Source organism: Tiliqua scincoides, chromosome 2 (genome assembly GCF_035046505.1).
Source record: "Tiliqua scincoides isolate rTilSci1 chromosome 2, rTilSci1.hap2, whole genome shotgun sequence".
Classification (NCBI taxonomy): Eukaryota; Metazoa; Chordata; class Lepidosauria; order Squamata; family Scincidae; genus Tiliqua; species Tiliqua scincoides.
Genome location: NC_089822.1, coordinates 154,751,407 through 154,769,740, shown reverse-complemented (window position 1 = coordinate 154,769,740; position 18,334 = coordinate 154,751,407). Strand labels below are relative to the sequence as shown.

The following is an 18,334-nucleotide window of genomic DNA, read 5'->3' as shown; positions in this document are numbered from 1 at the left end:
GCATTCAAAGAGAGCTCTGACACGCACATACTCCCTGGCAGCAGCCCTGTTTTTATCATGGCTGGCTTTTGGGAGGAGGGGGACAACTCAAGTCCATTAGAGTCACTAAAGGGTGACTTGGGGTGCAATCCTAACCCCTTATGTCAGTGTTTTCCAGCACTGGCATAGCAGTGCCAATGGGACATGTGCTGCATCCTGCAGTTGGGTGTCACTCACAGAGGCCTCCTCAAAGTAAGGGAATGTTTGTTCCCTTACCTCAGAGCTGCATTGCCCTTATGTTTGTGCTGAAAAGCTCTGACATAAGGGGTTAGGACTGCACCCTTGGTGACTCAGAAAGTAGGCCCGTTAGGACTCTTTTTCGAGTAGAGTTGCGGAGGGCAGTGACTCTGCAACCTAACTTGAGTCAAGCCCTGTTGGATTTTCCCAATACTGAATAGTACTCGCGTTGGAGTAGACATGACTAGGATTGTGCTCTAAGTTCAGTACCTCAGCAACCCCAGACTGCCTCATCTTATTGTCTGTCATCTTATTGAAAAACTCTACTAAAATCACCTCCTTACATGCATGGGCATCTTCCCCCTTTTCCCTCCTCAACTGTTCAAATAGGAAATCAATGATCAAGTCAACAAGACACAGAAGGAGGTGAATGGGCAGCAGCTCTTCTCTTGCATATAGTGAGCTGGAAGGGACTTGTAGGAGGCCTGGATATGAAAAGTACCAACGGTTCCATCAAGGCAGAGAGTGCTGAGCTGCTAATTGACTATTAAGTTAGTAACATTATAGATCAAGCCTGTACTGCAATACCCTCTTGGCTTGGCAGAAACCCTTTCTGAAAACAGGAAGAAATGACTATGCTGTGAATCTACTAACATTTTTTCCCCCTACAACTGGCAAAGATGTCTCTGTCCTGAGGGAGGGGCTCCAAATAGCAAAGAATCCCCCCCATGCAGAGCCGCCCAGATGAGATACAGAACTTATTCTTGAGCTATGATGCTTTTCATTCTGTCATTTCCTGTAGCATCATGAATATTTTAACTGCCTGCCAAGTCTGCTTCTATGGCATACCTTTTCAAATAGCAAGAGCTGGCCAAAAACTTGAGGGCTAGAGAAAGGATGGCAACAATCCTTGTGTATTCCTTTTCCTCCTATTAGGCTGAGCTTTACTTTACTCCTAAATGTATTTACTTAAATAAAAAGAAAGCAAAGGCTTAAACCTGATAGCACCAGCTGGCAAATGCAGTGCCTTCTGCCTCTGCAAGCTGCTGGTTTGAGTCCCAGTGGGCTCTCCCTGCCAGAGGGGGGGAGGATGCATCTTTAACTTTTAAAGGCAGGGACTCATTGGTTCCATGGCACAGCACATGCTCTGCATGTATATTATCTAAAGCAGTGGTTCTCACTCATTTAGCACTGGGACGCACTTTTGAATAAGAATCTGTCAGGACCTACCAGAAGTGATGTCATAACTAGAAGTGACATCATCAGGCAGGAAAAATTTTTAACAATCCTAGGCTGCAATCCTACCCACACTTACCCAGGAGTAAGTTCCACTGACTATCATTGTTAAAAGAATATATACATAGTAGCTTGTTAAAAGCACAGGTCTATAACATTTCCCCAAATGCAGTCACATCCCATGGTAGCATCAAGTCTAATAGATTAATAATAAAATATTGAAATGAATAGAGACCCACACTTACCCAGTCTAATAAATAATAAAATATTGAAATGAATCCTACCCACACTTACCCAGGAGTAAGTTCCACTGACTATCATTGTTAAAAGAATATATATATATATATAGTAGCTTGTTAAAAGCACAGGTCTATAACATTTCCCCAAATGCAGTCACATCCCATGGTAGCATCAAGTCTAATAGATTAATAATAAAATATTGAAATGAATAGAGACCCACCTGAAATCAGCTCATGACCCACCTAGTGTGTTCCTTCCCACAGTTTGAGAAACACTGATCTAAAGAAATAACATGATCCCAGTGTAAGGCAGGCAGAATAATACCATATGTTCAATTCTCATTGTTTTCAGTGGAACTCCAGGTGGTGATGACCAGGATTAGAATTTTGCTCAATTTAAGTACCAGTATGGGAAGAGAACATGACTTCCACTAGCTAATCTTGCAAGGAATCACATCTACACCTGCCATTTTGACCATTTCAAAGTAGTATCTCACATTTTTAATGTTTTAGCGCAATAGTTCCCAAACATTTTAGCCCAGGAGCCCACTTTTAAAAAGACACTCTATCAGGACCCACCTAACTTTATAAGATTAAAAAAAAAATTCACTTTACCAGTTGCTCAAGCCTCTGTTTTTATCCTTTTTAATATGGTGGGGGGGGGGCTGCCTTCTGGAGCATTTGCTGAGCTCCACTTTCATCAAATCAGAACCATTCTGCTGGCCCTTGACCTGGCCTTTGAGAAGAGTTGAGTCATGGGTGACTACTCCATGAGTAAACACATGCATGCAGCTCAGTTTCACTCTCCATAGGGATCAATACATTTTCCTCATCAGCTTGTCAGTTTCAGTTTCATGACCCACCAACAATCAGGTCGCAACACACTGGTGTTGGGAGACACAATAGTTTGGGAGACACTGTTTTAGTGTTTACTGTTAAAATTACTATTTTAATGCTCAGTTTTGATTTTTTTAAACTTATTGTTGTGATACATACTGTTGTTGGCATCCTTCAGTCTTGAAAGACTATGGTATTGCATTCTGAATGGTGGTTCTGGAACAGAGTGTCCTCTCCAGTGCGTGAAGCCTGGGTAAAGTAGATATGGAGGATAGACTGTTACCCATGCAGCAAATTCCCCCTCTCCACATCGCTGAAATGGTCCAATGGAAAGGCAGAGGCCAATACGGTTGGTTGGTTCCAGTGGCGCCGCAGGAGTTGCCAGAATGTGACTGTGTTCAGCCATGAACTGCCTCAGGGACTCCGGCTCCGGATTTTGCCTCGAGGTTGACTCCAGAAGCCTTTTCCATAACTGGATGTAGCCACAAGGCAGTGGAGGTTTGGGATCAGAGTTTTCCTTCTCTCAGATGAGCTGCCTTCTACTTGGTGGCTGTTTAGTCACCTCAAGTACTGTACAGCCAAACTGAGGGCCTATTCTTATCCCCAGCCCCCAGGGGTATAATACATACATTGTATTTTATTATGGAGATTGGTAGGCTGCCATGGACTTTTGCTTTGGCATGGGAAAGTCGGGATATAAATTTCTCCAGTAAAAATAAATAAGTAAATTTGGATAGGGTTGCCTATCAGCCATTTTACAGGCCCAGTCAAAATTTTCACCTCCTGTCAATATGCTTGAATTGGAGGATGCAATCCCCCCAAATGACAGCAGATCCATTTTTACACAGATGTAAAAATTTACAGATGTGTAAAAATTACATAAATTGTCCTTGGGTGGTCGTGGTGGCTGCATTTCTTGCACACCTCCTATGCTGTGTGAATAGGAATGCATGTACAGGTACATTTTGGCAGTGCTCTTGTAAGAGGTTTGGGACCTGGCAAGGTGGAGAGTCTGCAGTTTGCAAGCCTGCACCTTCTGCCTGGGTTCACAGAATCAATCTCTCTTCCCCCCCCCCCCCCCCGCCCCCCAGAAAGACATTCTGCTGTACATGGTCAGAGGACCTCAGGCAGGTTGACTTGCCAGGATTTCTGAAAACAAGAACTAGCACCCTGCACCCTTAGAGCAGGGTGAACAGATGTCATAACTGCAAAAGGTACCCCAAAATGTAGGACATCCAAGGAAAATGTAGGACATGACAAAATAAAAGCTAAAAACACTTGTCTATTGATTTCATGCAGTTAATTAAACACTATATTATTCAATTTAAAACTATACTACATTTCTTAATTACAAGAAGGCTATGCACTTCCTGCAGGGGCCTGCTCACAGGGAAAAGGAAGACATTTAAGTTCTTTTCCAGGACACTAGACTAGGGGCCCAATCCTATCCAATTTTCCTATCCAGCACTGGTGCAGTCACAATACAGCCCCAAGGTATTCTTGGGAACAAATGTTCCCATATCTTAAGGAGGTCTCTGTGACTGCTGCCCCACCACAGCGCATGCCGCATTGGCACAGCTGCACCTACACTGGAAAACTGGATAGGACTGGGTCCTAGGGCTGCAGTGCTACGCACTTACCAGGGAGTAAGTCTCACTGACTATGATGTGACTTACTTCCAAGTAGACATGCATAGGATTGGGCTGTAAAAAAGAGGACCTGTCCTGGGAAAAGGGGACGTCTGGCCACCCTGCCCTAGAACCCGAGCCTATGCATGTCTCCTCAGAAGACAGTCCCATTATAGTCAATGAGGCTTACTCCTGTGTAAGTGTGGACAGGATTGCAGCCAGCCGTGGCAGCCCTTGCATGATTCCGCTCCCCTCTTCCAAAAGTACTTTCGTTCAGACAGCCGCAGAAAGAGCTGATCTCCGTTCCAGAGATTCCCCTCCTCTGGCTGCCCAGGATCAGGACCATCCCCCTTCCTTCGCGCTTCTTCAAACTGGAGTCACTCCTCTTTGCTGAGAGAGTCCCTCCCCCCGACCCAGCCGGGCTCCTCCTCCTCCCTGATGCAGCAGCGCTTCCCTCCTGCCCCGAAGGGCCCTCTCGGGATCCCTGAGCTCCGCCCTGCGCTGCCTGGCAGCGTTGCCCGCGGGGGCCGCGATGATCCCCGCTCCCGTCGTGCTTCTGTGCCGCACGGGCAGCCGCCTGCTGCTCCGCCGGCCCGCCGCGCACCGCCCCTCCTGGGCTCGCAGGTACTGGATCGTGCCCGGGCGCGCTGGGGGTGGCGCGTGGGTGACTTGCAACAAGCTATCCGACGCCCACCCAGCTCCTGCTCCAGCGCCGCTCCTTCCTCCCTGCCCCTCCTCCGGCCTGCAGCCAGACGGATCATGTGCTGGTGTTTACAAGCACAGAACCAGCAGCCAGGAAACCGCGCTCCCAAGCGAAGAGGGAGCCTGTCTGGCCAACCAGCAGCCCACCTCCGCTCCTGGTCTGCTCAGGGTCCCAGCCTGGCTGGCGTGGTGGCTGATGCAGCCCATCGGATCCTGAAAACTCACTCCTCTTCCCCTGTCTGCAAACCAAAGAGGCTGCGACTGCTTCTCTTTGTCTGCCTGGGGACAATGGGCTTTATTTGTTCCTGTGGAACTCCTTGCCACAGGATGGCATCTGGCCTGCATGCCTCTGAAAGGAGACTGGACAGATTTCTGGAGGAAAAGTCACAAGAACATAAGAAGAGCCCAGCTGGATCAGGCCAAGGGCCCATCTAGTCCAGCTTCCTGTATCTCACAGTAGCCCACCAATTGCCCCAGGGAGCACACCAGATAACAAGAGACCTGCATCCTGGTGCAAGTCCATCACAGGTTACAAGCAGTGATGGGTATACTCAACCTCCTGATTTCAGAATTAGGCTACCTCAGAGTGCCAGGTGCAAGGGAGCAGGGTGACCAGGCATCCTCTTTTTCCAGGACATGTCCTCTTTTTTAACCTTGTGTCCTGGAAAAGAACTTAAATGCCCTCCTTTTCCCTGTGAGTGGAGCCTTAGTAATAAATTTTATGTAATATAGTTTAAAATGCAATAATAAGTAATCCAGTGTTTAAATGAACCATATGAAATCAGTATATGAGTGTTTTTAGTTTCATTTTGTCATGTCCTACACTTTTCTTGGATGCCCTACATTTTGGGGTGCCTGGTCCTCTTTTGCAGTAATGACTTCTGGTCACCCTGCAAGGGAGGGCACCAGGCTGCAGGTCTTTTGTTGCCTGGTGTGCTCCCTAAGGTATATGGTGGGCCACTGTGAGGTACAGGAAGCTGGACTGGATGGGCCTTTGGCCTGATCCAGTGCAGCTCTTCATATATTCTTATTTGTTTCTCTTCGTTAGGGTGACCAGATACAAAGTGGGGCAAGGTGCCTGTACCTTTCACCATTATCTAGAAGAGGGAATTTTGGCAAGTGTAACCTTTTTAAACCCTTCCTTGTTGAGCTGCACCTGCCAAAATTCCCTCTTCTATGCAATGGTTAAAGGTATAGGCATTCTGTCCCTGTTTGTATCTGGTAACCATACTTTTAGTCCATATACTCCTGCCCTCATACTGGTCCCCATACTGAGTTGTGGCTATGTGCTTTCACTTTGGTTGGGTGGAATGGTGCCATCCCCACCCCAGGCATGGCAAAGAGCCCTTCTCAATGAGAAGTTCTCATCCCAGGGGTTGTGCTTGGGTGGGGCAGAGAGACTGCAAACTTTACTTATTTGTATTGATCTGCAGTGCTGGGAAATGTTCACCAGAAGTGTCCTTTGTTTATGTTTTTTTCCTTTATTTATTACATTCCTATTTCACCCCATCCACCAGGGAGTTCAGAGTGATATACAGTTTTCTCCTCAACCGCATTTATCTCTGTGACATTATTGTAGTAGTAGCTGGCAACCTTCAGTCTTGAAAGACTATGGTATCATGCTCTGAATGGTGGTTCTGGAACAGCGTCTAGTGTGGCTGAAAAGGCCGATTTGGGAGTGACAATCCCTTCCACAATGGGAGCAAGTGCAGTCTGTCCCTGGTCTGTCTCCCTGGCTGTGGGCCTTCCTTCTTTGCCTCAGTCTGTTGGTCAAGTGTCTCTTCAAACTGGGAAAGGCCATGCTGCACAGCCTGCCTCCAAGCGGGCCACTCAGAGGCCAGGGTTTCCCACCTGTTGAGGTCCACTCCTAAGGCCTTCAGATCCCTCTTGCAGATGTCCTTGTATCGCAGCTGTGGTCTACCTGTAGGGCGCTTTCCTTGCACGAGTTCTCCTTAGAGGAGATCCTTTGGGATCCGGCCATCATCCATTCTCACGACATGACCGAGCCAACGCAGGCGTCTCTGTTTCAGTAGTGCATACATGCTAGGGATTCCAGCTCGTTCCAGGACTGTGTTGTTTGGAACTTTGTCCTGCCAGGTGATGATGCATCTGAGGCAGCGCATGTGGAAAGCGTTCAGTTTCCTCTCCTGTTGTGAGCAAAGAGTCCATGACTTGCTGCAGTACAGAAGTGTACTCAGGATGCAAGCTCTGTAGACCTGGATCTTGGTATGTTCTGTCAGCTTCTTGTTGGACCAGTCTCTCTTTGTGAGTCTGGAAAATTGAGGCAATGGATAATTCAAAGGTTGGTTGCCCACAGAGTTTCATGACTGAGTACAAGTTTGAACTTAAGTCTCCAGCACTCTTACCACTACACCACACTCTAGCACAGTAATGGGACTGACAGGAAAAATACTACAGGGAGTGCCCATTAGCAGCCTTTGCTGCTCTAGCTCCCCTTTAGTATGTATTGTTATATGCTCCTGCCCTGTCTTGAGAAGTGCATTTATGGTTTATAGTGTCTTTGTACTATTTTTTTTAACAAATATTCAAGTTTGAGCATTGGATGGAGTAGGTTGCATTTCCTACTATCGGTATCAGCTACATGGGTGTTCTAAGGGCGTTAGCAGCCGGCTCCATCTTGGCTTCCATTTCAATTTCTGTCAGATCAAATCCTAACTCTTCTGTAATCTGCCAGCACATACTGTACTGTCTTCTGTTGTCACCATTTTCTGACAGAGGGGAGGAAACACCTTAGCCCCACTTCCCTGGCAGATATTATTGGGGCCCTAGATGGTGACTCCCATTCAGAGAGTTCCTTGGATCATTAACATGTGCTAAAGTTCTTGTGTCCATTCTTGGCAAACTGGCTGAGCATTGCATCTGGGTCTGGCTATACTGCCATGCTCATTCACAGCATCAAATTCCAATCTCACAAGGATATTTTTCTTATCACTTCCATTCCTACTTTCTCATCTGTCTTTGTTACTGATGGAATTCTCAGTTGATTTGCTCTGCTCTTAACTAGAGCTGGGGAAACAATGGATCTGCTACTATTTTTTTGGTTGCTAATTGTTTTTCATTGTTCTTGTGTTTACAATTTCAGCTGTTCTCACTCTCTAGACTTCTATGCACACTTATGTGTTCACTGTTCATGGAGTCTGTAATCTGATATTTGCATCTTGTTCCATAAAGTCATAAACATGTCCTTACTTTGTCCAGGTCAATTTATTTCCAATTTTCATTTTCTCCCTTGCAGCCTGGTTCTGTGCATATTTTCAGATTGAAATTAAATAATTTCTTTATGGTCTTCTGTAGATATTACTGTGTGTTGTATTCCTAGGGGATACATATTCCCCTACTTCCTAGGGGATAACCGAGTTATTTTCCTTTGGGGGTTTGAAACCATTCAGGTGGCCAAGTTCCTCAGAACAGATAACATAAAAATGTTATCTCTAACATAGTGAGCAAATTAGCATACTAGTGGCTTACATTTATCTATAAACAGATCCACAAAAATTTGTACTGAAATTTGGCTTGATGTGTAAAATTTAGGAGGTTCTTGTTATTGTACATAAGAAAAGCCATGCTGGATCAGTTCTAAGGCCATCTAGTCCAGCTTCCTGCATCTGACAGTGGCCCATCACATACCTTAGGGAGCACATAAGACAACAAGAGATCTACTGGTGCCTCTCTTGCATCTGGCATTCAGAGGTTGGCTAATTCTGAAATCAGGAGGTTGCGCATACACATCATGGCTTGTAGCCTGTGCTGGACTTTTCCTTCAGAAATTTGTCCAGTCCCCTTTTAAAGGCATGTAGGCCCATCATCACATCCTGTGGCAAGGAGTTCCACAAGAACAAATAAACTAGGCCAGATGCCATCACTGTGTTTTCATAACTGTTATTTGCTCGAAGGAACTGAAGTGAGGTTTTTCAAGATAGCACTTGCTTCGCCCTCTCTAGAAAATGTAAATTCTGATTGGTAGATACGATTGTGTTCTGGAATGGGGGTGGAGTCAACTCTATTTTGAAAATCCACTCCTCTGCTATAGTTCTGTTGTGATGGCTGGAACAGCCAAGGTGCCTTAACAAGGAGACCAGAGCCGCTGTCCATTCAAATTGTAAATCGGAGCAACACCTCCGATCCGTAAGTTGTCTTCTGTTTCGCTGTGGTTGCTCTGCAGTAAGGGAGCTAATTAAATTAAGTGAAGCTTGGTGTTTATCTGAAAACCAGGGACAACTGTCACTCCTAAGAAGTGAATAATGTAAATGTTATCATCCTATTTTTGTTAAATAGTTTCTTTTTGATGGGCCTATGGTTAACCTTGGCTCTAGACCTCAGCTGTAGATTAAGAAATTTTTGGGTAGGGAGAAATAAGCATGAGGAGTATAGGATGAGGATAGATGTATTTCAGAGTTAGTGAACAGTGGTGAAACAACAAAGAAATGAAGGTTAGTGGAAGAGTTTGAACTGGTAAAGACATTATGGGATATGGGAAGTGTATTTGTGGTTGGCAGTTATGTGGTTGCAGGGAGGATACTGTTTGTATTTGTGTATGCAAAAAATACAAGATTTGTGAAAGATCTGTCCACAATCCAGCAGAAATTGCTTTTTAAAAAATACATTACATCAAATTCATTATATCATATGCATACGGTGTTCCTCCTTGAACTTAGAAGCCTAAAGGTGCAATCCTAACCCACTTTCCAGCACTGACTTAAGGGCAATGCAGCTCTGAGGGAAGGGAACAAACATTCCCTTACTTTGAGGAGGCCTCTGTGAGTGCCCCCCAACTGCAGGATGCAGTACATGTCCTATTAGCACATTTATGCCACTGTTGGAAAGTGGGTTAGGATTTGGGCCAAAGTTGTCTAGTACAGCATTTCTCAAACTGTGGGTCAGGACCCACTAGGTCAGTGGTTTGCAAACTCTCCGGGAGTCCCCAGGATCTCACTGCTCAGGGGGCTGCAGGGACTTGGCTGGACTTACCAGAGCCTCCTGCAGCCTCCCGGGGGTGCGGGGAGCCCTGCACAAGTGTCTGCAGGGCTCTCCGATGCTTCAAAAGTGAAAGTGGAGTGATTGCACTCCACTTCCGGTTTAGCAGAGGCGGGGCGCGATGGCTCCACTTTCACTTCTAAAGCATCGGGGAACCCTGCAGGCACTCGCGCAGGGCTCCCCGCACCCCCGTGAGTCTGCAGGAGGCTCTGGTAAGCCCAGCCAAGTCCCTGCAGCCCCCTGAGCAGTGTGATCCTGGGGATCATGCCCCTGCCTCCTCCCTGCTCCCGCCCCTTAAGAGGGCAGAGGCCTGGGCCCACAGGCTAGGGCAGTGACGGCAAACCTTTTAGAGACCGAGTGCTCAAACTGCAACCCAAAACCCACTTATTTATCGCAAAGTGCCAACATGGCAATTTAACCGGAATACTGAGGTTTTAGTTTAGAGAAAACAACTTATACATTAACATCTTTTACCTACTATTACTTGTAACCCTTAATGAACTTTTCCTCTAGAAATTTGTCCAATCCCTTCTTAAAGGCAACTAGGCAAGCTGTCATCACTGCACTGCTTCCTGTGGCAAAGAGTTCCACAGACTAATTACATGCTGGGTAAAGAAATATTGGCAGGGAGGGGGTGACTGCAAGACCTGGCCACTGCTCATTTTCTGAAACAAGAAATTTTTTTTTTAAAAAGCCCCACTCATAGAAGTGGGCTCTAAGGCTGCAATACCAGCCACTCTTTCCTAGGAGTAAGCCTCATTGACTCTAATGGGGCTTACTTCTGAGTAGACACGCACAGGAGCAGGCTCCAAGGCTGCAATCCCAGGCACCCTTTCCTGGGAGTAAGCCTCATCCGCTGTAATGGGGCTTACTTCTGACAAGCACGCAGGATGTCTCCTCTGCTGTGGAGGAAAAGCCTCTCCTGGTGCTGAGTGGGGAGCTGCTCAGGGAAAGGTGGGCTGTAATGGCCGAGGAGGAGGGCGGCTCAGGATTGGCTGGTGGTCTGCCAGTGAAGGGCCCTGAGCCATTCCAACAGAAAAAGCCAGGAGCATGCTAGATGCTAATTGGCTGAGCCTGCTGGAGAGTTGGGGAAGGGAAAACAGGGAGCTTAAGCCTGCAGAGCAGGCAAAATTGAAAAGGGAAACAAATTCGGGGCAGGTGGGGGGTGAAGGGAGAGGAGGGCAGTGAGCTCAGGGGGTCGAGGGAAGCAGCCCACCCTCCCAACCCGGGGTGGGGGGCTCGGAAAAAGCCTCTCTTTAAAGTGACACACAGCTTCAGCACCCCTCTCCAGGCTGCCTGGTTCAGTGCTGCGTGCCCACAGAGATGGCGCTGCGTGCCCCCTCTGGCACGCGTGCCATAGGTTCGCCACCACTGGGCTAGGGCATTGCAACGTCCCAGTTTGAAAAGCCTTGCACTAGGTGGATCATGAGCCAATTTCAGGTGGTCGTGTAGCACCTAGCTCTACATGGAAAATACAGGGCTGAAAATACAGGGTACAGAGCTGCTGGACAGGGCGGGCTCCTGGTGGGAGAGAGGCATGGTATTTTGTCCGAAATAGCTGGGAAGATGGGACCCTGGAAAGCAGTGGGAGGGCTGTGTGGATGGAGAAGGATCCAAGTCTGCTTTGATTTCCACGTTGAAATGTTTGAATTCCAAGCTATGCAAAACAACAGCACGAGTGCACTGTGTAATGGAAACTTTGCTGATCATGGCTTAGGTTTGAACCCTAAATTGATGATGTCACTTCTGGCCATGACATCACTTCTAGGTTCATGACATCACATTCAGGTGGGTCCTGACAGATGTCATTCTAAAAAGCAGGTCCCAGTGCTAAAAAGTTTGTGAACCACTGGTTTAGTTTTAATTATGGTGCTTTAAAATTTTTCCTTCAGGCTCAAATTTTTTTCTCACATTTACTTCATCCACATTTGTTATTCCAGGATCTGTTATTCCAGTTTAGTTGAAGGCAGGGGACACGCTGCATCCTGCCACGATTAGATCGGTGGGTATGCAGGACAGGGCCTTCCTTGCAGTGGCACTGTGACTTTGGAATATCCTTCCTCAGAAGTGTGTCTGACTCCTTGCAATGAATTGTACAACTGTTGTTTTCTTTGGAGCTGTTCACAGTGAATGAGTTCTTTTTCTGTTGGTTTGTGTCCTCTAAGCTAGCTTTTCTGTTTTATAGTCTGTAATTTTTGTCACTTCTGTTTAGTTTGAATTGTTTTGATTTTAATTATGTTGTACTCCTTAGTGTTTGAGTTTCTTTGGTTTTAAAATGCAGAAAGCAGCAAACAATAAATATTTAAAACATTTTTTTTTTTTTACAAAAAATGTTAAAGAAAGATAAACTCTATAAAACATATGAACAGCAGGGTAGAGCTTGGGAGGCATTTTAGTTGAAAAGAGAATATAAACATTTAATATATAAAAAAATAAAGCACTGCGCATGTTATCTTCATAATAAAGACCAGAGTTTGTCCTTGGAGCACTCTCTGGTTTTGGTATAATATAATGTTGTTTATTTTCTTTGTGATTTATATTTATCCCCCTGTTTCTAGCAAAACTGATCTTTAAAGAAACTTAAAGTAAAACAGAATAAAATATGTACACAATAATAAAATGGAGTGATAAAACATGAACCAGTGAACCAAAAGAGCAGCATGACGCAAAAGTACAATCAGCTGCAGTAAGAGAGTTGGGTCATCAAAGCCTGTCTGAAAAAGAAGTCTTGAAGACTTCTAAAGACAGGTAGGTAGGTAACAGCCTGGTCTGTTTCACAAGGGGTCCCAAGACAGGTACCCCAAGAGAAAGGGCTTTCGGGCTAGTTGTCACTCACAGCTCTTTGTCACTGTTGATAACTTAACCCTTACTGCCTTTTTTGTGATTTTTGTGTGTTTGATTAAAACATTAAGTAGCTCTGTGGTTCCTAAACTGTGTGCTGTGGTGCCCAGAGGTGTCGTGGTGAAGTCACTGGGGTGCTACGGGATGTTCCTGGCAGCCTTTTCATACTGCCTCTCCTTAGCGCCGCCACTTTGAATCACGTAAGATTGTGTGAGATCTCACATGATTTAGATGGCAGTGCCTGGGAGAACTGGGTGATGGCGGCACCATGACAGGGCCCCTTGACTGTGGCAAGTTTGGGAACGGCTGCAGTAGCTAGAAACTCCTTTTGTAATGTGTGAATTTGAGGAGCGTGAGGGAATGAATGCCAACCAGGTAGAGCAGACCCACTGAGTGCTGATTTTGGAGATACATACATTTGGTTTTAAATCCTTTCTGTACCATAGGCTTTCTGAGGTCATATCTGCCTGGAGCATGTAAATACTGTTGTTAATAATACTTGTAGGCTTATTTCAGATGCTCTTCAAAACCGTGACTTAGGGCACAATCCTAACCCATTTTCCAGCACAAACATAAGGGTAATGCACCTTCAAGGTAAGGGAACAAACATTCCCATACCTTGAGGAGGCCTCCGTGACTGCCCCCCAACTGCAGGATGCAGCACATGCCCCACTGGCACAGCTATGCCAGTGCTGGAAAGTTGGTTAGGATTGCGCCCTTAGATGCAATCATGAGTAGGCCATGACAAGTCCCAGGTACATGTCCTCTGCCTTTCCTCCCCTCTGCAAGGGGGGGGAAGATTGAAACTTCTACTTTGGGCTTTACACACACTGCAGTTTCCTGTTATATCTCAAGAAACTGTAGTTTGCTCAAACTGTAGCTGGGTCAAAGAAACCTAGGCTGGTTCAGTTGTCATCTGACTGGCCCCATGCTTTCAAAAATGTGTGCATTTTTATGAGCATGAACATCCTGGACTCTCCACTCTCATCTAGGAAAATCTGGGACATTTTTCTTTAGTTGTTTGCAAGGTGTGGTTCAGATGAATGGGTTAAAGAAAAATGTTCCCAGTTCCTCCAGATAAGAGGGGAGAAGCCAGGATATATGTGTGCTGTGTGTATACATGTCCTTAATTGCATGAGACTGGTCGGTTTGGTCAGTATCATCTGATCCAGCCTTCATTCAAAACCAAAAGTGGAAGCTGTCAGTCTCCTTTCCCTGCACACAAAGCAGGAGATGGAAGGGGGAGCCCGTGATCCTATCACTATGGCTTCCTGTGGCCTGTTCATGATAATCTATTCTACACAATGGTTTTGATTGTTGTCTGAACTGGATTGAGCAGTCCATGCACAGTAGGACCTTGAAGCCCACTCTGATCACCTACATGTCTGTGTGCTTGATAGAAGTGGTCATTTGTGAGAGCAGGAGGGGATGGGCATAGGAGAGTGCATGCAACAACCTTGAAGATGCATCTTTGGGCTTGTCCTTCCTTCTCAGCCTCGCTTTTTCCATGTGTAAAAGAGGCCCCGTTGGTGCCTACATTGGAGAATTGGGAGGGTATTCAAATAAAAATGGCCAAGACCTTGTATTCTAAAAATGCTACAGAAATATTATTATTATTATTTTATTAATTTGTACCACGCCTTTAAATAGTAAACCCAAGTAGTTTTGTGAACAAATGCTAACTTAAGAAAATCTGCAGACAGTTGCTGATTTCTTGAGCATCGCTACCAGCCACAACACAGCTCATAATAATGCTTCTATAGGCCTATGCAGTGAGTTCTTTCAGCCCGACCTCACAAAGCCTGTGTGTGCCTGAAATAAATGTGTTGCTAGTGTACCGAGGCAAGATAGCAGGTCCACAAGGTTAGCACAAGATCTTCATTGCTGTCCATCCTAGACTTGCTATTTTAGTGAAACAAATCTGCAGTGTATCCTGATAAGGCAGACTCCTGAGTCTCTCCAGATCCTGATCTCACTAGGAGGTGTCTAGGTGTCCCAAGAGGCCTGGTGCTCGGGAATGAATTTGGACCATAGTATTTTGGAGTCTTGCCATGCTAACAGTCTGTTTCATGTTGCAGAACCATATTTCTGAGAACAGCCTTGGCCATGGCTACAGGAAGGAAGGGCAACCATTCCAGCAGTCCTCTCCATACTAACCGTCTGATTAACGAGAAATCTCCTTATCTCCTTCAACACGCCCATAACCCTGTTGACTGGTAAGGGGTGTTTTCTTTTAATAGACAAAAGGGTGCAGCATGATGGGAGAAGCTTCAAGAAAAAGTGTTGAAACAGACTTTCTCTTTAAGGGTGCACAGACATCTTATTATCAGTAGGATTTCTTTTTTTAACTCTACTTATCTGTGAAAAGAACACTCGAAGCAACTTAGGGCCCAATTTTATGGATCATTAGTGGCAGCATTGAGCTCCAGCGCTAGGTGTGCTCTAAAGCAGGGGTCTCTAAACTTTTTGGCCAAAGGGCAGCATCAAATATCTGACGCAGTGTCGAGGACCAGAAAAAGATATTAAATATAAAATTTAAATAAATACATTAGAGAAGGAACTTAGATGAATGAATAAATGAATGGGCTCAAATGTCCAGGACTTTTCCAAGCATGAACACAGCCCAAGAAATAAAGCACACACTTAAATGGACCCCCATTCTCCCACCCCACAAGCACAACTCTGGTTGTGTTTGGTCAGCTGGGCCAGAGGCTCTCAGGGGATCAGAGGCTGACCACAGGCCGGATAGAGGCTTGCCGTGGGCCACATCTGGTCCCCGGGCCAGGGTTTGGAGACCCCTGCTCTAAAGCATGTTTACAGCACCGTGGGAGGAGGGAGTGTTGGGAATGGGCTCAATGCCAGAAAGATGCCACCTGGAAGTGAGTGAGACTGCTGGGTGGTGGTGTGGGCTTTTGGTGTGGGGAGAGGCATTCTGGAGCTTGGTGGGGGAAACGACTCATTAGGTGGTGGAACCAGCAGAGGCCTCATTCACTGGATCCTATCCTCTCTCTCTGGCTGAAAAGCCCAACACAGAGTTTCTCCAGTCTATGCTGGAAAAATAGCCGGCACACAGGACTCATGAGAGGGGGGGTTGAGAGGGTAATTTGTTCCCAGGCCCAGGGTGGAAAAGGGGACCCAGGAGCCAAAGAAGGGTGCCCATAAATTTCTTGGGATCTTATATTTTCCTATCTCACCTTGACTAGCAGCCTGCATGAGATGCTGGGTGCGTGACTGCTGTTGCTACCGAAAGCCATATGTGCTCAGCCAAGGAATGCATACATGACACAGGAGGGGGAGGGGGGAGGGAAGGGAGGGAAGGAGGGAGGGAGAGACGAAACCATCCAAATTGCTCCAGAGGGGCTCAATCCAATTCAACTTTCCAGTGCCATCCAGCCACAATGCAACTCCAAGGTAAGGGAACGAACAGTCCCTTACCTTGAAGAAGGCTCTGTGACTGCCCCCCCCCCAAGATACAGTGCACACCTGAATCAGTGCTAGAAAGTTGGATAGGACTGGCCCAGAGTCTCTTAAATGATTCCACTCATTCTCCCTTGTTGCCTCCTATGTCTTGAATGGCCTTCCAGAACACATACTATGGTGTCAGCTCTTATCTTTCACTGCTACAGTGTTATCTTCAACTATGGTTATGTTATCTTAAGTATTTGATAATTATGGCAGCCTGGGCCACACAGCTGGGCATTGGTTATAGTGGTCCTGTGTGCACATCTTTTACTGCTGTCAGGTTTTCTAACAGTACTTTGGAAATAATTTCACTTGGTTGTAAGTGGATGAAGGAACATGACTGTTTATAACCAGCTGTCTGATTTAAATACAGGCATATTCAACTGGGTGAACCATAGAGAGAAACTCCAGCATTTGTCTCCCTTTCTCTTCCCACCAGGTACCCATGGGGTCAGGAAGCGTTTGACAAAGCCAAGAGAGAGGATAAATTGATATTTCTATCAGGTAATAAAGGAATACCATCATTTAATACTTATTTATATCATCATAATCTGTGTGTGTTATATATATGACTTCTTAAAAACATGCAATGCAATCTGTTCTGTCAGTTGGCTTCACATTTACTTTAAATATTGTGAGAAGAAAAGCTTGAGAGAGAATAAATCTTGTTCAAAGTAGGTTCTCACCCAATGGGTGCTTTCTTTTTTCCACCAAGTTCCTGCTTGGGAGGTGAGGAAGTTATCCTTGCTTGTATTTTACTCCTTCTGGAGATTTTTTATGCCTCTCTTTGCATTTTGCATGAGCAAAGGTCCAGACAAAAATTACTTATGAATAAGCAACTCAGCCTCAGATCTGCGCGTCATAGTTTCATAGATGGAAATAGGGACATACATACAACATCCCCTGTTCTCCTACCAGGATGCATTGTTAAGGCCTCTCAGCACCACCAGTGCACTTTTGCCAAAGGCACTTCTTTGCTGACTGAATGGTGTATCTAGATACTCTGCAAGAACTTTTCCTCTGAAAGCAAAGGGGATGCTGGCTGCCATCTTTTCACCAAGGCTATGTATACTAGGAAGCACAATTGTCCTACAATATGTCATCAGCAGTTCATAACAGACCTGAGCTATTTTCACTGACTTCAGTGTACAAAATGGTAGACTGTGCATTACATGCTGTGTTTGCATCAGCACGTTACTTTAATGTGTGATTTGATCTTGCCATTTTTCTTCGTTTTTAAAAAAATAAGTAGCATGCATGTGGCACACACATCAGATTGGAAATAAGTTGGGGGCAAACCTACTCCGTGTTGCAGTTCTGATTCAGTTTGCACAATTCTAAGTGTACTATTTACAAAAATAAAAGAAAACTGCTGGATGAAGTCATGAATTAAATTTAATGTGTAACTTGAGCCTTCATGAGCAGGCAACAGCATGTATCTATACCTGTTCAAGAAGGACCCTGCAGGAGTCCCTGGGCAAGGATGCTGAGACTGGGAAAATAATAATAATAATAATAATAATAATAATAATAAACAGGTATTTATATACCGCCTTACTTGGTCTTTATTCAAGACTTTATTCAAGGCGGATTACATAGGCAGGCTTTTATTTAAATCCCTTATTAAATAGGGATTTTTACAATTTGAAAGAAGGTTCTTTCTTTCAAGAACCACTACATTCAGGTGTTTCATTCCGATCTGGCTTCACATTCTGGCCTCCATCCTCCTACGCTCAGAGCAGAAGGAATAGCTCGGCTTCAGCTTATCAGCTGCTTCAAGGTCGCACTGTGCCGGTGGCCTCGAACTGGCGACCTTGTGGATGTTATCTTCAGGCAGATGGAGGCTCTACCCTCTAGACCAGACCTCCTGCCCGAGTAACGGGCACAACCAACAACATTTCACTAAAGCATTCCCAGAAGCAAAAATGTGGAATTAAGGACCCAGTTCTATGGGCCGTGGTGCCAGAGCTCCACCAGTGCCTGACCTGGGCTGTTGCAAAAAGTGCTGTAAGGGCCCGGGAGGGGAGCGGAGATGGCGTCAGATTCTGCTACCATATCTGAACTCCCTTCCCAGGCCGGGAAACCCAACATGGGACTCCTTGTTTCTGCGCCAGCTCAATAGCAGGTGCAGATCTGAGGAGACCCTTTGGGGCTGTCTGGGTGTTTCCCGGTTGTTCC

At 45.7% G+C, this 18,334-nt stretch overlaps 1 protein-coding gene across 1 annotated transcript in view; it reads left to right on the top strand.

Annotated features, from left to right (window-relative positions):
• Positions 1-4,578: 4,578 nt before the first annotated feature.
• The window catches only part of SPATA20 (spermatogenesis associated 20), a 54,203-nt gene continuing 40,447 nt past the window's right edge, over positions 4,579-18,334 (top strand). Inside the window, exons 1-3 of the mRNA XM_066614393.1 lie at positions 4,579-4,780; positions 14,773-14,910; positions 16,596-16,660. Of these exons, the coding sequence (XP_066470490.1) occupies positions 4,689-4,780; positions 14,773-14,910; positions 16,596-16,660 (295 nt within the window). The 5' untranslated portion in view covers positions 4,579-4,688. The remainder of the gene's footprint in view (positions 4,781-14,772; positions 14,911-16,595; positions 16,661-18,334) is intronic.